This window comes from Rhopilema esculentum, chromosome 11, assembly GCF_057945365.1.
Source record: "Rhopilema esculentum isolate cy_ngs chromosome 11, ASM5794536v1, whole genome shotgun sequence".
Taxonomy (NCBI): domain Eukaryota; kingdom Metazoa; phylum Cnidaria; class Scyphozoa; order Rhizostomeae; family Rhizostomatidae; genus Rhopilema; species Rhopilema esculentum.
Genome location: NC_142825.1, coordinates 12,572,849 through 12,600,143, shown reverse-complemented (window position 1 = coordinate 12,600,143; position 27,295 = coordinate 12,572,849). Strand labels below are relative to the sequence as shown.

The window sequence follows — 27,295 nt, the reverse complement described above, 5'->3', positions numbered from 1 at the left end:
TATAATCTAAATCTAGGTTCCCTTTTTATGCATACGTGTGAAAGGAGTGAAACCAGAACAAGCAATGAAAAGGTTCAATTCAAAGCGATTTAATGTTAAAACAGCAACTATTAAAAAATCCCCAATTTTGCTAGATTTTACATATAAGCGTAGTTTTCCCCGAACATGTCCTCTAAGCTTTTTAAAACCTAGCTTAAATTTCCAGGTAGAAAAATCATTAATCAGTAAGCAATTTTCGCAACAGCAATATGTACAGCGCCATACTTGTGGCTGAGCTGATCAGTATCCATTAACAAAAAGACAAAGTTTCTTCAGGTATATATAAGTATCAGAACCTGTGAGCTGCAGAATTGTCGTTTGGGTCTTTTGAAACAATCTCATCTTGGTTGCCATTGAAACGCTTCAGTGTAACGGTGTCCTCCTTTTCTTCTTTAAATACATGAAAGACATCATATCTCTTTGACAGCTGAAATTTCTTGAATAGAATCTCGGCAGCATACGACACCAAAATGAGTGTGACCAATGATACAAGCATAGATAATGTTCGAAACGGGAAGAGCTGTTTCTTCAGGTTTTCATCGTACAAAGGATACTTGATAAATGAAGGAAGACCTATAGTAGGTTCACCTCCACCAAATCTCAATATGAGGCCAATAGCAAATGCCAGGAAAGAACCATATGTGTTGACAGATGGTACATAAATGGCGCAAAGAAGCTGTGGAAACATAATGACATAGACCAGGTCTGAACACAAAGCCCACAAAGTATATATACTTTTTATTGTGAGCGCCATGACTGTCGATAATGCGCCAACAAAGAAGATGCCAATTCTTATCACCCAAACAAGCTCGCGTTCAGACGCCTGGAAAAGAATACATCAAATAAACTTCCAAGATGAGACAATTAAGCAATAGAACTGTAAGGATTAGAATAAGATATCGTTCTTCATTGTTGGCTGGCCTGATTACCAGAGCCAGAAAATACTGACATGAGAACAGTTAAGAGGGAGGTAGAAGCAGGTGTTTAGGTGATACTCCCATTCATGCTGGAATACTTTTAGCTCAGGTACTAAATAGATTGTCTGCTGAAATGATGTTATGCTCTTTAAGATGTTATGATAAAGAAATCAAAAAGGCAAATATTGACTCTACTAACTAAAGGCTACATTAGCATTCGATGGCAGCTACTGGTCTCATAAAGATTTAGCAAATAGAACTTTAATTATTATTCACTGCATTTCTTTGCTTCTTTAGAAATTATATTGAGCAAGATTTCAAATCAGTTCCCAGAAAGTTTGTCATCTGATATAATGGTATGGTGAAAAACCAGTTACCTAACGTTGTCGAATTTTAAGCTATGTACATTTTCATATTGCTGACAACTAATGGCTGCACATGCATGAAGATGTTACGTTTTTGTTACCAACCTCTTCTTTAACCTGGACGTAAGATTACTGAGGTGTTTTATGTAACTGGAGCAGCAAATTTTATAACGAGGAATTTTGTGTTGAGGTGTGTTGTCAATGGCAGAGCATCCTTTCTTCCTTGTCTTCATTTTGTTTTTATGACAATAACATCCAGGCTTAACAATGACGTTTATAATTTAAACGATATGACTGCAATCTAATGTATCAATTACCTTTGGTCGTATGATGAGTTTGTAGATATTGTAACCAAAAATTGAACTTGCAGAGAGTACAGTCGAGTCAGCAGATGACATAACAGCTGCGGAAATAGCGCCTAGGCCAAGAAAGGAGACCCACTGTGGGGTTAGATACTGCATAACCAGCGGCAAAACCAGTCTAGAGTCTGCCAGAGTGCTATTGTCATCCATTAGCTCAAATGAAATGTTCAAAGAAGACCAATCTAAAATAGAAATGTTTACAAAATAGAATAATTTATGTAACTTCTTATGAAAATTGTTGTTTTATTGTGTGTCTCATAGTGGTTGGTGTCAAGTAGGCAGGGTTGTAGAAGCATGTAATCAAATTTTATGTTGACATATACGGCTGAAAAACCCTGAATTGAAAACGAAGAAAATGTTTTTGAATCACAAAAGCCGATGAAAATTAAAAATGTGACTTCAACAACGATTTAGAAAAGGCCTTGAAACGTGTATAGTTTTCGATATGGGAATTTGATTGGCATCATTCACGTGTTAACGTGTTGGCATTGATGTGGGTACAGAATGAGGAGTTTTTGAAGAGGAATGTAGGTATGTAAGCCAGTTAAAAACAAAAGTAATTGGGCTTCATCTCGTTAGGGAAAATCGAATCTCCTCTCCCTATCAATTGCTAGAGTTTCCTTGAATTTTTTTGTCCAACCTGAAAACAGTTCCTTCAGACTGATGTGCAGAAACCATTTTAGAATTGAAATAGACTTGTGTTTAAAAAGAAAACCGTTGGATCTGTAGGGAACTTCAACATTCTTCTTATAACGCAAAAAACCTCATTCTAAAACCCAAATTTGCTTTTCGTCTGTTTGATTGAGCCTGACTGACGAAAACTGAAAATTCAGAACATTAGAATAGAAGGAGAATGGTAAACATTTCCAAACAAGCTGTGATTTTCGCCAAACAGTAGAAAGATAAATTACGATCAAAAGGTAGAAAAGTTAACTTTTTATGAATAATGTCAAGACAAGAAAGAGCAATGAAAAGCATTTGAAAAAACATCACATTATGGATTCTTATTGAATCAAAATTTTTTTATAAAGATAAAGAAATAAACCATACGAGTTTTAAACCGTAGAAATGCCGTCGGAGAAGAATCAACAAAAATTGAAGCTGCGTTATGTTATTATTGTAAAGAGGAACGGAAAAGGGGATTGGGTCTAGCCTCGTGCTTACAGTTGTAGCTGTTGTTCTTGCAAAATTATTTTAATTCGATCTAAATAGCTAACACTATATATATATATATATATATATATATACATACATATATAAGGATAACTAATCAAAATCGAACAAAGCTACTAATTAGTGCATTGAAGTAATTATAGATACAAAGTTAAATATTTATTTTCATAGACTGGCAGAAGCTAACAGGCGCTACATGTGCAATTCGGCCCATACCATTGTTAAATTAGATTCTTTAAACTTGTCAAACTTTCTGCGGATTTCAGATCGTTGAGAAGGCCATTCCAAATCTGTTGCCCGATTGACATAAGACTTCTTGATCCATATGTTGTTTGATTAGGTCTAACATGGGCTAAGTTGTTTGGATTTTAAACAGAATTCATTGACGAGCACAATGCATTTGTCTGACTTGTATGATCATTATAGAGAAATCTTAGGGTGCGTTTTTGTAGCTTTTCAATTTTCTGTAATGAATCAGAAAATGAAAAATATCAGACAAAGGGGCAATAACTCTGCACAAGATTCTTTTTCTCCAAGATTCTTTTTCTTCTTTAATCTTTGAAGAACATTTATCTTGTTGCACCTTCTTTGCAAAGATTCGAAATATGTGGGTTGAAATCAAGTTTGTAATCCAACATTGCGCCTAAAAGCTCCACTGTCTCCTCGAATTTGTTTTTTTCCCATTAATGATTATTTGTTCTCCTCTAGTATTTTTCTGGTGTTTCATTATAGCATTATAGCATGAAATTTTCAGGGTTTGCAATCATTTCAAAATGTTCTAGCCATTATAATGCAACCCCTTTATCTTTTTGCAAAGTATTTACAAAATCGGGTATGCTTTTAGAAAAATAAGCAAGTGTATTGTCGTCTGCATAATTATAGAGCGTTGCTTGTTTGAAGAATAGAACCGAGTCATTTGTGAAAAACGTTGAACAGGCTTGGTCCTAGCGCAGAGCCCTGGGGTACACCAGACATAATCTCTTGATAAGAGCTATATGAATTCTTTATCCGAACAAATTGTTTTCTTCTTTTGAAATAAGAGTAAATCAGAACTAGAGCATCTTCATTAAATCCATACGTATGTAGTTTGGCGATAAGCGGATCATGTGGGATACAATCGAAAGCTTTCGACACTTTGAATCTAATGTAGTAGCTAGGATATTTTGATGGTTTTTGTACTTGTCAAGAATCAAGCGAAGGATTTTGCGATCGTCAGAAGTTCTAATATTTTTGGCAAGGCTAATATACTGTATAAGTATACATTATACGACCAGAAATCTTCATGTTTATGTTCCTCATTGCGTCTACCTTCTCTACAACTCGGACAAAAGTTATCCCTAGCACTAGTTAATGCATTATTCAGATTAAAAATGAAATATATATAGGAATATATATAGGAATGCAATTACTGAATAACATATCACTCACCAGTAGACTTTGCAATAGCACCGATCAAAACTGGAGGGATCGACAACACAAGACACCCAAAACCTCCAACGATGGACAAGATTTGGGCTCTTTCAGGTGATTTTGAAGACAAAACTCTCTGAAAATAGGCTTGCCATGGCATTCCACCTATGGTCTATAGGATTGAACGATTATAAGTTGAGATACATTGGTCATAAAAAACTTTCTTTTTCTGACAACAATCCATATGTATCAACAGAGGTAAATTGATAGACATTGATTTCATGTATGAAATAACAGACAAAAGGACAGTCGTTGATAACATTAATAAAAGAAAGGTTGGCACCGAGATGAATAAAACAGTGAAATGAACAGGCAGGCATTAGGGTGATAATTCTGCTTATTATCTTGATTTTCAGGGACCAGCACAATTTATGTTGTATACTACATTCCTTTCCAGTGGAGGTATAAAGGGGGAGCCAGTGAGCACGCCCAAGTCCGACATATTTGATAGCAAGAAGGGGCCCAGCAACTGGAACAATTAAACACTGAAAAGAGCAAGGGTCCTGCAGATGTTTTTGGTCATGGCCCCCGAAGCCCCTAAAACCGATTGCTGTCCCTTTCGCTACTCTCAAGACCCGACAGAGAAAAACAAATTATCTAATAAGTGATTCATAAATGCTTACAAGCAGCAATGCCAGGTCAATCCACTCTCCAACCTGCTGCTTCTCAAGAGTTCCGACCCAGCTTTCACTTGCAACCGTTGCATGCTCACTTTTCATTATAAAAGGAGTCGATAACCACTAGGGTAGGATTGAAAGGCAAAGTAGTAAATTTGATTTGAACCTTATGGACATTATTTTGACAGAATTAAACTCTAAACAAAATCAAGTACTGCATATTGAAACAATATTTTGATGGTACAAAACGTTCTGAGTAAACTAAAGCTTTTCGTCTGACAATCTTCAGAGTATGAAATGTCAGAACATAGAGCGGAAACTCTACGCTAGGAAATATATATACCCAGTTGTGGATCAAAATAGGCCAATCAGAAATGCGGGCACATGACTTTTGAAGTTGCCCAATCAGTGCCACTTCCCTTTTGAGAATATAACCAATAGAGTCCTTAGGTGAAAACGAACTCCTTTTGTCTTCACGATAGCGGTTTAAGCGTGCTAATGTAAATAGATCCCAAAACTGCTAGATCATAGTCAGGGACGAAACTTCACTATTTTCATTAGGGGGGTATGAAGCTTTGATGCCCGACGAAAGGGCGTGTCATGCTTGATGGAAAGGTGTGTCATGCTGAACATCATTTTTAGGGTACATAGCTTCAAGGGTTGAAATCATCGGGGACCCTGGAGAGGGTCACTAAGTGTGTTGGGCCTTCAGACTCAAGCTGTTTTTGAAAGCCAAAAAAATATGCCTCTTGTCTTTCTGGTGTTGGCTATAAACATTTGTTTCCGAAAAGCAGGCATGTGTAAGACCTGTCTTTTCTATAAAAGAAAAATAGTCTTCACTTTCTAAATCTCCTAGCTATAAAGAGAGCAATTTAAAAAGAGATTGAAGTATGGTCTCAATTTTATCACAGTGCAACAACAAAACACAGCTTGGAAACTCCGGAATTTAGAAACAGCTACGCAGACTACAATGTTCCAACAAAAAAGAGCTTCAGTTGCATTTTCTGAATTTGATTTTCAACTTTCGTTTGCTCCGTAAGGAATTTAAACATTTTTAGACACTCAAGCACATGGTAAGTATCTCTGAATTCACCATAGCAAAATCCTCCAAAAAAAGCTTTTTTATTGGAAACATTTTACAGGTTCACCTATCATCACAGGTCAATTAGCGTGTTTTCGTAATCGTGGGTATTGTTCAGAAATAGAAGATTTTCGAAAGTTTTTTGCAATTCATATCTTACTTGCAAATCCTTGATAAATTTGCTATTATTTCCCGCTTGAATTGTTGGCTTAAAACTTTCTGTTACTTGTTACAGCTATTTGAATTTGTTTAAGTTAAAAAACTTTGGCGGCTGTACGGCCATTTTTGGCCAATGGTGCAATACTTTCGGACCGTAAATGTAAAACCTTAAGAGAATTTCGGGGCATAACTTCTTATGAATGTATGGTGAAAGTTTCATAAGAAAATGTTGCTTGATTTTTCTCAACAACGTATTCCAAGATGGCATATCCTTAATGCTTTGATTTATTTTGCTTCAAAAATGGTCAATGTTCCATGGGCTCCGTCGCAGGATGGAAGAGGGCGGGTTAGGGGAAGATTTAGTACTCATAACAAAAGATTTTGAAAAAAACTGTATTGTTTTGCAAAAGAGTGTTTGTGGGGGGGGGGGGGGGGTATCCTTTGTGTTCATTTCTTTCTTGCATCAAACACACTTTACTTTCCGTCTATTTCTTCGCTGTCGATCAATACTTCAGACTCTCGCGATCAATACTTTCGCATTTCAAGGCAAAGATAAACATGTGCACGTCGAGCTCGAGACGAAAGCGCTGATCAGTGGACAAAAAACAGAAATGTATATATGTTGCTGTTGTCTGCCTCGTTTCTTTTTTGTTTTCCCAACTGGGCGAAAATTGAGAAAATGATGGGAGGGGGGGAGACCGTAAAAACAAAAACCGGGCTAGGGCAAAAAGTAGCAATAAAAGTGCAACCTAAAGAAAATTTCCACTTTCTGTAAAGTTTTTGCTAAAAAGATTAAAGAAACGGAGGTACCGTCAGTCGAACGAAACTACTTTAAAAGATTTCTCAGTAATTTTGTTGGCAAACGAGGCCAGAACATCTCCCTTGAGCGCAATAGCTAGCGATAAACTGCTTACACTATAATAATTTAAAAATAAATTAAGAACAATCCAGCCTAAATTTTTGAAAAAATTAAGAACATCCAGCCTGAACTTCAATTTACTGGTTCTTATAAAAAAGATTGTTATGGGAAGAACTTCGAAGAAGAAGGAGTCCGTAGTATTGGTTCGAGGAAATATATCAACGCTTCTTTTATTTGGCAATATACTGTGATATGCTGCAACTTTATTTGAAAACAAACTGTAATTTAACTATAACTTTAACAATATACTTACCAGTCCAACGAAAATAAATCCAAGTTGCAGGACATCGGTGTACATTACGGAATATAGTCCACCGAAGCAGGTATACCCCACAGCAATCACTGCAGAAAATATAACTGCAAGATCGATATTCAAATCAAGGATGACGCCAAGAGTTGAGCCAAGGGCACCAAGTATTGCAGCTACATACATAATCTCTCCAAGAAATCCAGGAATATACAGCAGACCGCCCATCCACGGGGAAAACTTCTCTTGAAGCGGGTCTACCATTGTTACATAACCTTTCTCGCGCATTTTCTTGGCAAAAATCAAACCACCTTTGAAAAAAGGAGCCAATAATGAAGTGCAAATCAAAAGTTTTCAAGTAAAAGCCCGTGAAAATTTGAAGTTCTGTTGCATATCTGAATTTCAATTGATTGTATTTTTGCTTGTTTGAATGATAGTGGTTGGTAGGTTGGTTAGTTGTAGTGTTTGGTTAGTTGGTTGGTAATGATTGGTTGGTTGTAATGATTAGTTGGTTGTAATGATTAGTTGGTTGTAATGATTGGTTGGTTGGTTGATTGGTTACCTGGTTGGTTGGTTGTAGTGGTTGGTTGGTTGGCTGGTTGGTTGGTTGGTAGTTAGGGCCTAAATTATGCGTGAATCTGACTCACTTTGGGGAGTTGTAAATTAGTATTGTGGATCTGAAATTGTAGAAAGTGTGTATCTGTAAATAATGCACTTTCTTAAAAGTACGGCATAAAAACCAATCTCAACGTTTAAAATTGAAGCATTAGAATTAGAAAAATGTTTTTCAATGCAAAGCGAATCCCCAATCCCAGCCTTGTGTATTGCATTATCTTTTTATCAGAAAATCGTTTATAAGAAATAAGTAATGCACAATAAGAAAGAACAAAGAGAACTGAGAACTGGAAGCCTAGGTACAAAGTAAGAGGGACGCAAGATATCATCTTCAGTTAGTGTGCATTTATGACTTACTTATGTGTGCATTTTGAAAGAATGGTCTGTATCATTTGAAGCTAATTTTTCAATTCAACTGCTAAGCTTACTTAAAAAGGCACTGGGACTAACGATCAAAGTTTTTTGTAAATCTGCGAGATTACGATTTTCTGCCCATGATGTGTTTTGGGGTTTTTGTGACATCTCTCTTCAGTAGTTTTCTGAAAATGTTGCAACGCGATTTAGTTAAGGATTTTGACCTTTGAGGATCATTGGAAAAAATCCTCTCAATACCTTCTAACAGCTGAACGAGAATAAGCCTTTAGGTGGTAGCTTGGAGGAACATTCATTTGGCAATATTACATAGCAGTGGCTATACCTTAATAACCCTCTTGATAACTGAAAAGTCAATAAATGCTTGTAAAATTTTACTACTTTAAATTCTTTATTTTTAAGATTCTTCTTCTCAAGTAACATGTATATATTGGAAGATAATTTAACCCTAGAACAAATGGAAAGGTACAGAAATTGATATTTACGAGCCATGCAAACGAAAACAATTGAAACGTTCATCTTGTATACAATACAAACTGTAAAGAAGCTCTATGCCCTCCCCCCTCTACATTTTTTGGCTCTACACTACTGTTAAGATGTGAAAGAACAACGCATGGGTTGAACAGGACAGAACGATAACTTCAAACGGCCTACACACATAACTGTAATACTGTACACTGTAATCCGAACCTCTATATAAACTATCTAATATAGGTCACATGAAGTAATGCTCCTGCGCATAGTCTATTAGGTTACTACAACTACTAGATTGGATAAAGTTCGTTGTTCAAACTACGCTAAAAAAGAAGCAAAATATACCACCACAATGTGTACATCAGTGAGAGAAGTGATAATTTGCCATCAGCATCCAGGTTCTCGTTAGTATCTAAACTTTTAGAGCAAAGATTTGATGGCAAAGAAACTTGTTTGGCTAGATTTTCCAAGGTCTATTTTTGTTAAATCCCTAAGGCATTCGTACTACTTCGAGGGCATATCTAAACTGCGGAGGAGCAAAAGTAGACTGAATGCAATCAAAAAATTACATCAGCAAAAAGAGACCAAGAAGCTTAAGCCTGCTTTTATACCAGGCAAAAATCTAGCTGATTTAGCATATTTGAAATATTTATGCTTGATCACGCGAGTTTCGAGTTCCATTCAGCTTCAAAGATATGGCTCCAAAAACCAAAAACACTGGGAAAAAAGGTTATTTGGAAGGTGAAGGTGTTAAGGGGGTTTTGAAGGTGCAAGGAAGAAAAAACAATATTAACGGAGATTTTCAAAACGATAGAAAAGAGCTTCCTTTCGATACCTTCTTGCTGAAAAATTAATATATCACTAAACTATGTTTCCTATCAACACATTCCATGGCACTAAGGGGCAGTTTCCAGATATTATCTGTATTTTCCATGCCCATTGTGCCAATCCCAGCTAAATATCATGCTAAATTTTTATAAAAATATGTGGATCTGTAGAAATTTCTTATCTTAGGCACTGTGGTAGTGGCTGGTTTATATAACTATGAATAAAGGTGCATTTGTACAACTTACCCTTATGACATTAGCCTCAAGTTCCCGACGGTTAATAAGGATATTACTTACTATTAACTAACGCTATAACGTAAACTGTTAAACCTCTTCCTCGCTGTACTCGATAAAAGATCGAAAATGGTCTGCATAACCTGAATTTGTACTTTTTAGCTGCTGATCAAAATTTAAGAAATCTTTAAGAAAATGCAAGTATATGATATGGGTTTTCTTGGGAAATAGTTGGGTTTCATTGATCTTAGGAAAAAACTTGAATGCATATTTAATCATAAAAGGAAAGCAGCCACTTTGGAAAAGCTCGGAAGGGTAAAACGTTGTTTGCGGTGTCCCTAATGTTATTTACATGACTTGATTTCAAAGTTTGCTTAAAAGAAACATATTTGGTTGATATAAGTCATTGTCTGGTAGCTTTGATGTTGGCAATCTCTTATATCTCAACACTTTGAGTGAATAAGGCTCCATTTGCAACCTCTGTCACAGACCAACATGTGGTTAAGGCTCCTTACAGCTTTGTGACAAGATAACAAAGTTTTTTAGCTGGCAGGAATATGACTAAATTTGGTGGGGATAACCAATAATAACGAGGTACCTTTAAGGAATGGCTTCGAGTATCAAAAGTGAAGGTTACATTCATTGAACAATACTGCTTCGGTTACAGAAAACAATGTGACATTAATTGAACTAGTACTCTGATTCGTAGGGCAGCCATTGGTGTTCCTCTTTGCCACTTGGGCCTAGCTATCTAGAGAGATCGAATTCGTTCAGGCTTAGACACACCAGCTTTGCAGAAGGGTCTAGCAACATTTACTCTTTAAACGATGATAGTATGATTTGGGCATGTGTTTATTAGCATCAGATGGAGTGAAGTCTAATATGCTGTCTTGTCTCTTTTGCAGATCATCGAACTAAAACTATCCATCATTTTAATGAAACAGTTTTGTTTCAAAAATGTTGCATAAAATGCTTTCTAACTGGGCCACCACGTCATGCAACATTTTGATCAAAACTTTTTCGCAAATGTTTGCCAATCTGGAAACATTTTTCGTAGTACTTATTGGGGAGACAAGCGAGAGAAATCTTTTTAATGAGTGAAAGAGCATGCGCACGGAACGAAGCTATTATTAAGCATGCTTTAATTATTTCGCTCGGTCGTCTCCCGTAGCGTTTCCTAGTTTGGCATGATATCGTCGGATAATCTAATTCAATGGTGAGATTCACATGAATAAGATACACAACGTGTATCAAAGGGGCATCGGTAACAAAAAAATTGTCAAAAAGACATTGACAGGCACGTTAGCAATACCAATTTTATTTTACAGGGAAATATATTTTCCTTCCGTGTATTAATTTCGAAGGCTCAGGGCAAAACCGACATTTTTTGCAAACTATTATGAGTATATTTTCCCGTGCTTATGTGCATTTACAGTTTAAAATAAAAATGACAGTGTCACGAAAGTTGTATCGAATAACTTTCAAATATTGTACCATTCAAATAGTAGGAAAATGGAAAACATTTTCTTGGCCAAAAATGTATCTTAAAGAAAGCACTGCTCATCTCAGCTGAATCGGCCACAAAGTTATGTGAAGGTGGTCTATCCAGTAGAGCAAAAGTTCCTTGAAAACATTTTGCCTATTGTAAGAGTAAAATGAGAGCTTACCAATAATCAGGCTTGCAGAATAACACCACGCGGCCTGGGCCCAAACCAGACCAGAAACGTAAACAGACTCTGCAGTGCCATTAGTGAATCCTCCTCCAACCCACGTGGCTGAAATGATAACGAAGAACATTTTACTAGAAGAAATGGGCAGTTTGTTAGAAGCTCTGAAATCTCATGTTTCACATAAAAAACCATTCGCCATCTGTAAACAAAAACTGAACATTATCGGTTGCTAGCTTTATCCTGTCTCACGCGCAGTAATTTTTGTATGAACTATGCATCCGCAATGCTTATTAAAAGTTCATAAAAATCTTAAAAATTGTGTGTAAATCGAAAGCCAGATTTGATTTTGCTTTAAACATCCAAAACGCTGGTCCATGTTTGTCCGAAAATATATTTGTCCGAAATTTCAAAAAGAAGTCCGGAGATATTTTGCCTTTAATGCTCGAAATTGCATCCCCTGAAAATTATTGTAAGTGGGATACTAATCTTGTTGCGTTTTCCATGAGGGTTGATTTTCTATTAGAAGCTTTTTGTGTTTCAATGCTGAAAAAGCTACAATAAAAGCTTCTTGTTTCTTCCATTCCCGATCTTAGGACATGATGATATGTATGATTATTTCTTCAAGGCTCCGCTCCCACAGCCCCTTTTTGTCAGAATTAGTTCCAAGTTGGTGAATCTTACCCTAACTAGTCTTGTCTTTTTAACCTGGCTCTGAATCCTCTCTAGTCCCAGTGCCGTCGGAACGAATCTTTATCGGGGGACTGCCCATTGCATTCCATCTCATTCAGTACACTGTTATAAGGGAAACATACTACAGTTTGACAGCCACCACCCCCCCCATAAAAAGAAGAATTTTGATTTTATCCGCCGTTGCCGTATTTTTGAGAATTTCTGCCTACAAAGAACTCACATTAGTAAAACCCACATTTTAAGAGGTTTTACAGTTGTCTACTTTTATTTAAGTGTTACCTTCTGAGAGCAGAACGGAAGAACGCAATAGTTGGCGCAAAGGCGCATTTGACCGCTTCATACACGTTTGTTTGATAATACTGGCATGTCGATTGTATAAAACCATCATTTTGTAAATAATAGTAAGAAACTAATGGAAGTAGTTGAAACTAATTTAAAGGACTATTTCCAACAACAATGGAATAGTGAAATGCAGGAGTCGAAAAAGGGAGAATGTATTCGTGTATGAAGAAAAAATTTGGAAAGGAAAATGATGATTAAATGAAATTTAATCATCATTGATTTAGCGAGGGGCTTTTGAGCGTTAACTAAATCGCTTGAGATTGGGCATACCGTAAAAACCAGACCCTAAGACCCTAAGACCCTAAGACCCTAAGACCCTAAGACCCAGGACTCATAAGTACTAACATCAAGATAATATCTCCTTATTTTATCTTGCTAACATTAAAGGCAATCTGTCTCGTTGCGGATTGGTTAACGAGAACAATAGCTGGAACAATAGCCTAAACACAATTCCAGCGCTCCGCCTTTTTTTTACAATGCGATAAATTAAAGGGGGACTGGAAACAATAATAATCCCTTTGTTCTTATAATCAATCAACGTCGTGACAGATTGTCTTTAAAAAGAACCATTAACACCAGAAGGGTCTTCACCACTGATCTCAAAAAAGACTGGATCGGGCTTCTCCAGCCCAGCGTTGATTCCACATTGCAACGTCCATCTTGAGACCTCGCTTTGTTTTATGAGACTAGGGAGCAATCATGTTGGTTTCAGTTCAACTTGCTTTTTCATAGCAAAATTTAAAGTAACCGTTGAAACAAAAACTTGCATCATTTGTAAGTGACGTTAAAGATTTTTGCCATAGTACTAAGCTTATGTAACAAAGAAAACACTGTTCACTTATTTTTCTAGGCCTGTTTATATCTTAGAATATTCTAGAATTTAATGGTTAATGCACAACGTAAGGCGCAGCACTGTGTGTGCACCGTTTTAACAAATGGCAGCCGAAAAGTTTAGGCGCGAGAGGTCTCAAAAAGGAGAGGCTCGATCAGCTTCATCGTGCTGATGTAGGAGAACAATAGGTTGTTCGATCCAGTCTTTTTTTCAGATCAGTGGTCTTCACCCTGATAAGGCAATATTTGATCACAATTGACTGTCATCATCGCACCATGCCTAATACGGCGTTCTTCTGCATTTTTTCTCGAACTGTTATATTTCAGTTTTGGTCAGTGTCATAATTGCAGGGTGGCCAGCAAACCAAAAGGTCCCGGTTCAGGGTGTGGCAGATAAACTTTTTTGAGCCACACCAACTAATGCGAGAAAAGGCTAAAATATGCTCGGTTCAAATCAATTATTGACGGTTGTGGTTCTCTATATAAAATCAAGGATTTTATGTATGGAGTTAAACTCTGCACAAGAACAGCAAAACAATGGTTCTATTTGTAACTCTAAGAAACTCTAGTAACAGTTCAAAATACCAATCCTAGTCTGACAATTTTTGCAATATTTTCAAGCAAACCTAATATATAAACACATATAAAGTATTCTGAAATTGAGCCAAGAAAATAATCAAAAATTCAACCTGCATGTTCTTTTCTTTTATGTGTCATCTTTTCATTTGTCTAGGTTAGTATCTTGGCTACAACATCATTGAGAGAACTTAAAACGGTACAGATTCCTTAGTCTGTACCAAACTTTATTATTCTAAACACGTTGTTCATTTAACAATTAGCAAACAGAAAAACCTTAATTATAACCTTTAAGCATGCACCTTGCAGAGGGTTTCAGAGAAAAGAAAATCCTAAAAGGGCAGCAGGGAAAGGCCTTTAACTGTTGCTTACTACTTTCAAGGAAGAAACTTTCGAGAAAATAAATTTTAAAGGGAAGAAAATTGCGAGGGAAGGAACCTTTGCATTCTTTAGCGTTTATGGTCTAAAATCGCGGATGATTGATACACAAAACTTCCTGAAATACTAAACTTTCGAAAATTTATTTTTGTGAAATATCCAGAAAATCTTGCTGTCGATCCTCTTGAAAACTTTGACGAAGAATTTTTCTGTTGGACAAATTTTACATCTTTTTCGTTGTTTTGCTGGTATCATGTAGAATAAAAATAGAAGGAAACCTCAATTGAATAGAAATGTTTTTAACGCAAAGTCCATGATTTTCGCTAAAGCGCAAAAGTTTGTTTTTGCAAAGCTCCTATTTCGTTTCTTTCGCAAAGTTGATTCCAAAAATTTCCCAATTTGAGAAGCTTTCTTCCTGCGCAACTTTCTTCCCTTGAAGTGATATGACCCTAGGGAACGTTCGATCATGTGTGGAAGGTCATTATTAGCTAGAAATGTAACAATGGCGACTTTAGACAACTAACTAAATACAACAGCTCCTTGATCTCTACATACAGTTTCAAATTATTTCTCTAGAAAGTAGGACAGATTTGTCTTTGTCCGAAATTTGAAATAGAATTTCTGTATAGTGGATGTTGTTCATAGTGGGGCTCTTTGGCCTGCGCGCAAACTTCATTTTGATGCTTGGTTGTGAAGCCAGCACGCATGTTGGGGCCTTGGCTGTGACTGTATGTAGTTTCCAGTTTATAAAATTATCTTTTCCACTCAAACTTTTGCAGAAAGGGCCCGTAATTTTCTTCACTTTACATGTCTGAGGGCCCGGTGGGGATCGCCACTTTGCCAACCGGGCCAGACCGCGCCTGGCCTTTAGCACGAGAGAGTTTGAACGATCATCAATTATTAGCCATTGATTCCCCGGACAGGTCCAGTGGCGGATCCAGCCAAAAATCTGACTACCGCCGAAATGAGATAGAGGGTCGACCACACCCTTTAGACAACACCAATTTCTTGGTCACACCCGGTTTTCTAAAATGATTATTGCTTTCTATAATTTCTTATGTAGACCATTTTCAAGAGACAAGCGGTGCTTTACTGAAATTTCATGTATCCTTACAACAAGCATGAGAAGAAATAAATAATCTTATTCAATATTCTGAGGATGGATATTCTAAAAAAGATTTACGGCATTTAGACGAGGAACACCATAGAATGAGAAAAAAAGATACATTTGGCAGAATTTTGAAGTGTCGCCTAAAACTCGCATTTAGTCGGACAATTACTTATGAAAATCAGACCTGTTGGAAATTTCAAGTTTAAAAAGCTAGATAAAATTTGTAATTATTGAGAGCAACTTTTGTTAAACAAAGAATCATACTTTTGGCGAATATTGTGGGCCTGACTTTTAATTTAATATTCTTTTAAAATATATTCCTACGAATAGTTGTGTATCGTACAGAATAATGGGTCACATCGGCTTTGGAGTTACAGTTTGCCCAAATGCAGAATATAAAGGCATCCCCCCATCTTTCTGTAACGTTTGAGCCGTGTTGAGCGGCAGTACTACTCAACCTCCCATCTGAGCGGTAGTCAACTCGGTCGTTCATTGGTTGTCAACAAAATTTGTATGCATCCCCCCAGGTTGGCAGTGATTTCTGACGATTTGATTGGTTTAGGCAGGCTGACTACCGCTCAGTGCAGCTCAAATCCGCTCTACACCGACTCAACCTCCATGGCTAGCAAGCCATGATTTCATCATCCCCCCATGCTAGCCCTCTATTTGCAAACATGTGGGATTAAAAAATATTTCTGTCTCTGTGGAAATTTCAGGCATGTTCCTAGGAAGAAAGGCTTGGTTTGCAGCGCGATCAAATATTTTCAATAATTAAATATGGTTTAATTAAAGTAGTAGGATAAACATGAAAATGATCCTTGTATCTATGATTTTTTGAATAATCTGACTACCGCTCGAGCGGTAATGGCGGTAGTCTTGATCCGCCACTGAGGTCCTCGTCAAGAATACAGCTTAAGTATGTGACTGAGGTGTATTGTTTAATCTTAATGTCGCCTCTTCTGATGTCCAGTTTTTTCTGTCCGTGTGTTTGTTCTTTCTACCAAAAAGTATCGATTTTGTATTGTCCTCTCCAAAATGAATGCTTAGTTTGTTATCAACAAACCAATCGCAAAGAGCATTGACATTTCTGATCAGGGGCGTAACTTGATCAGGGGTGAAAAGGGTTTCTGCCCTGCGAAACTGAGTGATGCCCTGCAGACCTCGTAGCAAAGGTTTGTCTATACTCTATAGGTTACTAGTGAAAGCTTCACCAGTGTACACTGGTCTTTACCAAGGAAAAACTTCTAAGCAATAAAAACAAACTTGAAACTTCATTGCCTATGAAATATCTATTTCTCTGCGTGAGCGTAAATTATATGTCAAATTTGATTTTCTTTGATAATAAAGCTTCTATATCGTTGCATATGATTTTTTGGTGCAGTGGCGAAGCAACGAAATTGAGCCCGGGGGGACTAAGAATCAAGTTTAGTGATATAGGAGGACCCACCATGGTTGGGTCCGACGTGAAGACAATTTTTGAAATTATACCTTGTAATAGGGCTAAATAGCATTTTTCAGACTAAAATTTAGCAAAATACTATTGTGCTAAAAAACTGATTATTGTTTATTGGGAAAAATAGGAAGGGGCATGTCATGCTAAAACTCTAGTGATAGACGTTGGGGAAAAAAAGAAAGGTCAACCTTTCGTTTCAGACTGCACAGAGTTGTGAATGACAGAGGAAGATGTTGTTTTGATTTGGAGAATTTTATTTCCTGAACAGAAATGTGCAGTGTGCAGTCTCTTGTATCGAGAAGGCCATCCAAAATTAAAGAATTTCTATGATACAGAAAGTGATTTACTGAATTAATGCAAATAAAAGAAAAATAATAAAAATATACGTGAAAAAGTTAGTAATTAGATCAAACAAAATCGGCATCTTAACAGTTTACTCTCTTTTTATTTCATGCACTGTTAAAAATTAATAGAAAAAATGATAAAAAAATTCTTATCTTGACCAAATTCTTATCTTCAGCCCCCTATTCCCCCCAGTGACGCCGTGCCTGTCATGAAAATAATTTACAACTTAAATTAATTTATATGGACTCAACCTTGCCCTCATAAACATATGCATCAATCATTGCATCCATTGGCTATGACTTTCGGTAAGACATGATTTCGCTTTGCAAATAACGGAGCTTTTCCTTACATACCTGTTCCGTTCTCTAAAATGCAATATCAGGAAGGTAGGTTCATAACAAATATGATATTTCCATTTCAAAATTCCTAAACGGCCCTTTACGAACTTCAGAGGTGACATTTCTGCGTGGGAACAAAGCTCTTTTTGGCGCCCTGTGAAATCTTTGATTGCCCTGCGAAATCGACTATTTTTAAGATTGGGGGGGGGGGGGTGTCACAGCCCCCCCACACTCCCCGGTATTTTCGCCCCTGTTTCTGATTAGTTGTTAGTTAAAAAACAGTACAGACATCGTCTCTTCTTTCTCAGAGCGGTCTTGAGTTTCCTCCTCTTTCTCTAGCTTAGGTTTCTTTAATATACTGATGCCATTATCAAGCTTTCGCTTTCTGCTTTTCAAAGGAAAGAGCACCGTTGCCCTTTTCAAAGGTCAGTCCATATATTATCATTGATTGCAATACGAAGTCACGTCTCCATAACACTGTATGTCATCAGTAGTCTTACGATAATTCCGTTCTTTCCCCAACCACTAAATGTCTCCAGCTCCACTTTGTTCCCTTTTGCCATGATCACCGAAGAACAGAATAGTCAAGTGAACAGTGAAGATGCTGGTCCAGTACGTCCATCCCCGGTTTAAATCCCGGCGAGTGCACTACATGGAGAACATGCATATCATGCATGTCCATAAAATCACTGAGAAAGGGGTAAAAACTGCCACAATCCAAGGACCTAGGATTTCGAAAAAAGGGTACTTTTCAGCTGGTGTCAGCAAATTTTCAAAAAGGATTTTCAGACAAGGTTTTCAGAATTTCACAAGCAGAAAAGACCTTTGTCTAGTCAAGAGTTATTTTAATTATTACCCATAGAAATCTTTACAGAACAGCATATTGGATAAAAATAGTTGACAGACATTGAAGTATAGTTTTCAATTGATATGAGACTTAAAAAATTATTGGAGACTTACTCTCAGTACTGTAATTTGAAGAATAATCAAGGATAAACAGCCACAGAAAATTTACATAACAAGAAAAGTAAGAATAATCTTCTGGCAAATGTATTAAAATATGTGTGGTTTTCTTGAGCTTTCTCCTGGAATAAGACTCTGTCTATTAAGCTAGAATGTCTACTCTGCCTAAATTGCCAGTTCTTTGCTAACTTCAGTGTAAACATAAGATAATGCTAACACTACAGACAAGACTTCAGTCGTGTGGTTTGCTTGAGCCTAACAAGGAAGTTAATACCTATACAGCTGAGCCTAACTATACAGCTGAGCGCGAAATAATTCACCTAGTAGAAATCAAGCTTAAGTTGAATCCCAAACCTGAAAGACCAAAAAGAACATTGGTGTGAAATTTCGAGGACAAAACAAAAAAAAGTTTTGATTTTGTTTCCAAAAAAATTAGATGTTGGTGTGCATTTAGCAAATATTCCAGTCTGATGCATGTGCATGTGCAAGGAAAAAGCTAGGCAACAAGACCCAGGGGCCATGGCCGCATGAGCATGACCATGCTTGGCCTGTGCATTTTGAAATGACAGTGATACACCAGCTAATAGTGTCATCTTCTAAGAAAATAGCAGTCATAAAACGTATTATTGTACTAATAAGAACCTATCTACTGTGATTAAAAAATATTTCAGTGAGTGCAGTAACCTGTTAAGTTCTATATCTAGACACTGTAATTTGAATGTTATGTTATCATGTTTAGTAATTAATTGTTGGTGTGTGCCTTTCCACCAGATTGTCTTGCTGATTATACACCCAACAAAAAGTCACCTTGGCTACATCTAAACGCACAGATCTTTTATATTTTTCTCTTGTTTTGCTAGACTGGCCATCCCAGTCTCGTCATAGGTTTTTTCGAAAAAAAAAACAGATTACTTTTCCTCCTGCTATTTAGGAACCTCTTATTTGTTTTATGAAATCGAGGCTGTCTATCAATTAAGTTCCGGGTGGGTGCAGTGGCAGTGGCGGGAAACAGGGTTTGATGGAAGAGATGCATTGGACTGGTGGGCTAGGCACAAATGATATGTAAATCACAATGCCTCTTTATTTCCTTAGTTATAGAGATTGTTTAGCTTTTATTTAATTACTGGAGAACTAAACGTAAAGAATAGGTGCAAAAAGCAGGCCCAACTGTGTTAGGCCAAATCAAATAAGATTTCCAGAAAGGAAAGTTTGGTCTATGCACGGGTAATCGACACTTCAACAGTTGTGTTTCTTGAAATCCTGTATGGAAAGTATGACTGTTAAGAAAACGTCATTATTTCTTGCAGTCCAACTGCAAACAGAAGAGTATGTGACTTTTAGTTTCAGTCTACTCACTAGTGAGTGTACACAGCAAATTAGGTTTACAGTTTTGATGTATTTATCTCATGTCCCTCCTGACCTATTGCCCTATAAATACCATACTTAACTTTGCAAAATACAGTATTGGTTAAGTATGTTATAAAAGAAGATCTGTAAAGTTTAATGGCATGCTTAATAATCCAGAACAAATTAAAGAGTGAATAATCCTCAGAAAAAGACATAGGTTACCTAGTATGGATTGCATTATGATGCAGGTTACCTAGTAACATAATTATATATTGCACTATATAAACCAAAACCATTGTTAGAGAGCTCTTGTCACAGTTTTGCCTTTGCACACTAGCTTTCTGGGGTTGGTACTTATTCAGAAGCAAAAAAAATTGTTAAAAAAATGGCTACGTACACCTGCTAGATCTTCAACCCTGACTAATTCCAGCCTATATCTAAATACTGGGGCTGACTCTACTTTATCTATATACACAGGAGGTATTTACCAGCTATCAAACATAGTTATCTATGCAATTTTGAGGCATGGGCATGCAAAAATCAAGTTATGTTTTACTTAGTTATTGTTACACTTGCTTCTAAGGCTCTTACATTCACAAATAAGACATAAATTTTCAAATCTTATTCCATTTTGTGATCAAATAAGGGCAGTCCTTAAAAAACAAGTGGAGAAAAGGGAGTTGGACTGTATTTCTTCATAGGTCTGCTGAAACTTAGGTACTTATACACTCCCCTCACGAAAGTATCCGGACAGTTTCGAATTCAGTTGCGAATCTGTTGTTAGAGAAATTTGTTTACAAATTTCAAAGTCAGTTTTCATGTAAATATTTTTATCAATTTCCTCGATTTTTTTTTGTAAAGTTGTTTTGGCCTTTAATCCATTCATTCGTTGAAAAAATATCTTATCGAGTTTTCATGTAAATATTTTTATCAATTTCCTCGATTTTTTTTTGTAAAGTTGTTTTGGCCTTTAATCCATTCATTCGTTGAAAAAATATCTTATCGATATCTTATCTTATTCGTTGATAATCTCATCGATATGCAAGCAAACTCTGTGAGGGTTTATCCTTAAGATGGTAGCGACCGAAACAAAATAATTAACTTCTGAGCAGCGTCTAGAAATAGTGTTTAATCACAATGATGGGAAAAAGCTATCACAATGATGGGAAAAAGCTATCATTAAATTGCTAGTATCATTGAATGCCCAAAGACTGCCGCTTTCGAGATATGCAAAAAGATTTGAAAAACAAGATGTCTAAAAAATTTTTCACGGCCAAAAAGAGCAAGAGCTCTCGCGACACCAACGTCTGGGCGTTCCGACCTAACCAAATTTGCTACAAAACTGGTTTGTATCATTACGCAAAATTGCATTAAGTGTCCATAAACAATTAAACTTTCAAAAGCTGTCGATAAATATTGCAAGGAAAATGGTAGAGAATTTTGAATGTACCCTCGTACCGACCGATTCCAGCAAGACTTGCAGCGGTAACGAAATAATATGGCTTTATGGCCCTGGACTTAGTGATATGTCTGCTTTCAAAGAAATTTTTATCTGGTAAGATGTTACAAAATGTCATCCATGTTTTATAATCGATCGGTGGCAGCTCCATGCAAACATTTTTCCCCATTGAAAGTAAACATGTTGTGGCAGTTTTTACCCAGTGATTTTATGGACATGCATGATATGCATGTTCTCCATGTAGTGCACCCGCCGGGCCAGAAGGGCTGTGGCTACCGAGTGTAAGAGTCGAAAACCCGACTGATGCTCATATAGTGATTTATTTGCATCCACGTATTCATAAAACCGATTGAAAATTAATTTCTCAAATAGCCTAGATATAAAAAGAAGAACTGATATTGGTCTATAGTTCGACCAAAAAAGGCAAATTCATGCAGCAAACCAAAATAAAAGCTAAACATTAAAGAAGAATCATAACAAATAGTCAGTCAGCCCTTAACCTAAAAACACTTTAGCTTTTGATCTTTGCTGTTTATTTCTTCGTTTGCATCCTTATCAGGTAAAACCACACCAACCTCTATACCACGTAATTATTTCTGTCGCATATTCCAAGAATGTTGTCAAACGAAAGACCTATTTTTTTAGATCAGTGCTTCTCGTTATAACACTTATCAGTACTTGAATAATTTGTGGTGTTGTAAATTTTTCTTAGAATAAACCCAGGCTTCCGTAGTTGTATTTCGCTGTAAAAGACGGACCAGACCAAATACAAAAATTGCTCTGGTCCATCTCAGTAATGACCGTAATTTTTAAGCTATTCGGTTTGTTCCTTGGGTACAAAATGGCTTTTTTTAACTGTATCAGTGGCGGAAATTATGGGGGTTTTGGGGGGGGGCTCGGGACCCCCAATCAGCGACGTCGTCGGAAAATTCGGGCTTTCGTCGGATAATTGCAACCGTTTAACGTGTCGAAATTACTCCAAGAAATCGTTCTGAAAAGGTATTTTAAGCTAATCTAAAGCCGAAAACCCACTCTGGAAAATGATCCGCGGATCTGATCAGATCGCGTTGTTCTTTCGATCCGCGGATCGTTTCAGATTGGAATGCACGTTGACATTATCTCCACGGGATTCTCACCTTATGACGCAAGTTCTAATTCGATTTTGATCAAAAGAAAACTACTGTACCGGAACGGTACAAAAAAATGTTGAAATGATTTCAACTTTTTTTTCAATCCGTTTCGATCCGTGGCGGATCAGTCATGTGACCATATTTGCATCCAAAGCGCTTGCGCAACACAAAATCTGATCCGATCCGCGGATCATTTTCCGGAGTGGATTCTCGGCTGAAGGGGCGTGATTGCCAAATTTTCTGCTCGCTTCGCTCGCAGGTGATCCACGTTTCCTTTTTTACCCCAGGGGCCTTTATAAACTCTCTCTGCCCTTTTTGCAAAATTTGAACATAGCATAGCTGATAAAATATTAGCCATTACCAAATAATCAATCAAACAATATATGACCAAAATCAAAACTGCTTGTGAATTGTGTATTTAATTTCAATTCCGTAAAGATCAGCCAAAATTTCTATTGGATTCTTCTGAATAAAAGTTATTTTCAAACGTATTTCTCACTGACGAAAGCAAGATATAATGGATAAAATGAACGTACGACTTGTCAAAAGTGTTATCGGTCTACCTCTTGTATCATCAATTGTTTTAGATGAGATATCAATCTTGATATATCAAAAATCATCAATGGATTGTTCTTCTTACTACTTAATTATGGCGTGGTCAGCAAAGATTTCTAAAGAGTCCCGTCAAAAAATCAACTATTTTTATCAAAATGTGCAGTTTCTTTGAAATTATACATGGTCCGTGATGTTATCTGGTCGGAAAATCGTAGGCCTGGGCCCCACCAAATGAAAGCCTGAATTTCCGCCACTGACCTGTTTGTAGAGGAATTGTGAGCCTAGGAAAACGGGATTCTACTGATGGCATTTGGAATGTACATTTTTTTAGTATATTTATTTGGAATGTACACCCGTAAACCACAGTGTAATCCGGGTCAATCCGGGTAAAGTCATTTAAAGAAGAAGGTCAATAGTCCTGGTTTAATTTGAAGAACAAGGCTTGTTTAAAAAAACACAGGCATTCATGCAATACAGGCAGTTGCGGATCCTGATATTCGCAATATGATACACTCTTTTTTTATAAGAACCAATAAATGTAAGTTCAGGCTGACTGTTCTTAATTTTTTCGAAAATCTGAGGCTGGATTGTTCTTAATTTGTTATTGATCTAATAGGGTGTAAGCAGTGCGAGTGCTAGCTTTTTCGCTCTAGGGAGGTGTTCAGGCCTAATTTGCCAACAAAGTGAGTGAGACAACCTTCATTTGCCGAAAAATTTGAATATTCACCAAAAAACATCCACACATGGCCAAAAATCTTCGTTTTGAGATAAAACGTTCAAAATTGCATTTTACAGTAGCTCAGCCCCTGCTTGCCCTTAATTTGTTTTTAACTTTTGACCAATTTTGAGGCTCGTGTTCTTATAAAAAAGAGTGTAGTTTATAACCTCGCTTCAGGCGCGCAACCAAGAAATTTCAGAGGGCAGTGATCCAAGACAAATTTTATTCCTTCGTCTATTTTCTCAAATCTCAGCGGACTTCTCCTTTCTGTCTGCCATCCAGGGCCGCCTAGAGGTTTTGGAAACGCAAGGGGGGGGAGGGGGTGGGAATAAAAGACAAAATTTTGTGACCACGCCCTTATGAATAGCTTGAATTCATTCATTCGCTCAAAATGTTTACTTTATAAGTGTAATTTTTTTACCCCCAATTAATTGCATGTTAAAACAGAATTAATTGCTTTATGAGTACCCAAAGCTTTATTGGTGTACCCCAAGGCTCATGTCTCGTACCCCTTATTTATATAAACGACCTCCAACTATCTGTCCAAAAATAAATGTGTCTATGTATGCAGATGACACGAGTCTTTGCCATCAATCGCATGATATCACTCAGCTGAATGAGGTCATCAATAATGACCTTGCACACGTTGAAAAATGGCTCAACAAACTTTCACTGAATGTAATGAAAACACATGCCCTGTTTATTTCCACCAAAATTAAGCATAGATCTTTAAAGAATCAAGATGAATCTTCAAAGCTAAAAATTCAAAACAATGAGCTGGATGTTGTTCAAAAAACCAAATATCTTGGAATACAGATCGATAACACATTAGATTAGAAGGAACACACTAAAACAATTTCTTCCAAGGTCTCCAGAGGAATTGGCTTCAAATCGATTCATGGACTGGCTCCACGATACATGTGTGATCTTTTCACAGAGAAATCCAAGTTAAATTCTAGGAATCTTAGGAATACATCGACTGACCTAAGGCTACAAAAGAAAAACTCCAAAAATGGACAGAAATGCTTCTCGTTCAGAGGTGCTAGGTCTTGGAATGGCCTTTCAGCTGAGTGTAAACAGGCATCTTCCTTGACCAACTTCAAAAAAATCTTGCGAAATTGTAAATAGGCGTAATTGTAAATTGTATATTGGAAATTACCATTTAGTGTTATTAATATATTGTATATTGGAAATTACCATAACTCAAGTTAAAATAGGATTTATTTTAGATTGTAAATATTGATATGTAATTAGGATAATTTGTTTTTTATAATAATTTCTGTAAGTATTTGAAGTGGAGGGCCCCTTGAAAATCAGCATTGCTGAAGGGTTGCCCTCCTCAAACATTTGAAATGAAATGAAATGAGGCCCCCTAGACCTCCAGGCCCTAGGGCCATTTGCCCCCTTGCCCCTTCTCGGCGGCAGCTCATTTTTAAAAATTGGTTCTTCATTCTCCATATCCGAAAACAATTTTCTCTTTAAAATATGAACGGCCTTAAGAACATTGAATAATATGATTTGTATTACAGATGGGAGGAGGTTTAACAGGTCCACGAGCCTTGAGTTCAGGTGGTTTCTGCCTGCAAGTCTTGACTTCAGCTGAGTTGTAATACAGCTGAACATCAACTCTAGCTGAGGAATGAAACAGCTGAACATTAGCTTGCTAATACCAGTCCGCGAATATTTCTCTACATTCGCTTGTTTCATGCAAAGGTCCTCTACGAATCTTTCAATTATATAGGCCATTCAAACAGACAGAAAGATTTCTTGGTTTCTTTCCTCTTAATTTTTTTACCAGTGGTCGTAGGGGCCTATTCCATCTCAAAGTCTTGTGCCTTTATTCTGGTTTTTGAGTCCTAGTACAATTTTTCTTCAAAAATAGTGCGTAGCGCATCATAAAACACGCTGTAGAGTAGGAGCTTCAACATAGACTCTATTACTGTGTGAAAGTCTGACAAATCATTTATCTGTATTTCTGAGAGGTCCATTACATCGCCGGGATCTGTCATTTATGACGATTATCTTTAGTGTGATCAAAAAATATTCAAGCAATTTTTTCAAAAGAAGGGCACTTTTCCTCCTTTGAGAAAATGAGCAGGGGTCTGGACCCCCAGGACCCCCCCTGTAGTTGCGCGCCTGCGCTTCCAGAACGACAGCCATTATTGTTGTTGGAAAGCTGTTGATAGATATGGACGTGCCATGCGATTGTAAAGGCCTGGCCACACGAATAAAACATCCGTAAAATATTTTCAAACATTTTTGTACCAATATTGTTGGACGATGTTTTTTGACCTGGCCAAACGAATCAAACAAATATTAAACATCTGTTAAAGCGCTGCCGCACAGCTTCCTACTAGCGTTTCTAATGGATTGTATTTTGAAATTCCATTGAGAGAATTTCTGGGCATATCACTATCTCAATGGTACAAGCAAAACACGTGTATTCAAAATTCGGTTCCCTTTTCAAAGAATCAAACAACTTGATAAACGTCCAAACCCTAACGACGCATATACTAATGCCAGATATATGCTAATAAACAATAGAAATAAAATAGAATATTGCAAGTCGACGCCGGATATCGGATATCACTGATTCCACACTGGGCTGACTGCGAATACACTGTGGAAACAGACTCTTTGATCCTTGCAGTTCCAAGTGTATAACCAATATTTTTTGGTACACTTCCGTTAGATTTTTTTATAACTGGAAGAGAGATCTTGACATAATCTTCAAAAACACAAAAACATCTTAACATAATCTTCAAGTTTATAAGTATCGTCTGTCATCGCAGTTTTGAAAGCGCCAAAGGGGGTTTGGCATTGCCTAAAGATTTAGGAACTTTTGAAAGCACTTTGCTGGAAACGGAGGAAAGTGCCTATTCTCGTCTGCACGCGATTGCAGAAAACATCCCCACAAAACAAAAACGGAGAGATTATTTACGTTTAAAAGAGCCGCAATCTTAGATGTTTTGTGGGGGTGCAGTAGAGATCTGGTTTGAATATTGAACTACTATAAACAAAGCAGAAGATATTTAGGAATATCTTTCAAAATTCAGTACCTGTCATGGTGAATGTTCCCACAAAGAGCCCAACATTTCTTCCAGCCAGCATGACCTCTTCCCCTTCCCCTCCCACAGCTTCATCTCCAGATTTCTTTTTTCGTGCAGCAAATAAACCAACGATGAAAATAATAATATAGAATACTATGACGGCTATAAGACCTGGTATGTTCACTGCCATCGTCAAAAAAACCTTGGCATAACTTTAACCAACCAGCACATTCTTGTTGAAGAGATGAGAGGTAGCAAGTTCTTGAATATGAAACGAGTACCCCCGTTTTAGAACCATTGATCAGTGCCACATGTCAGTGCGTAGAGGGACCAAAGGCCGCGAGACCGTGCGAAAATCAGCCAAATGCCGCAATCCGCAATGAAATTAAGCGCGAAGACGCGGCCGCGATAGTAAAAGAGGCCCTATAAGGGGTAATTGAAATATGAAATAATCAAAGTTTTCGGGGA

At 37.1% G+C, this 27,295-nt stretch overlaps 1 protein-coding gene across 1 annotated transcript; it reads right to left on the bottom strand.

Moving 5' to 3' along the window:
* Window positions 1-73: 73 nt before the first annotated feature.
* Window positions 74-27,149, bottom strand: LOC135693533 (high-affinity choline transporter 1). Its single transcript, XM_065212055.2, has 7 exons — window positions 26,837-27,149; window positions 11,539-11,646; window positions 7,356-7,660; window positions 4,950-5,066; window positions 4,285-4,438; window positions 1,639-1,865; window positions 74-862 (listed from the first exon to the last, which is right to left on the bottom strand). Exons 1-7 carry the CDS (start codon window positions 27,015-27,017, stop codon window positions 329-331), a joined length of 1,626 nt encoding a protein of 541 aa, XP_065068127.2. The 5' UTR covers window positions 27,018-27,149; the 3' UTR covers window positions 74-328.
* Window positions 27,150-27,295: the final 146 nt, after the last annotated feature.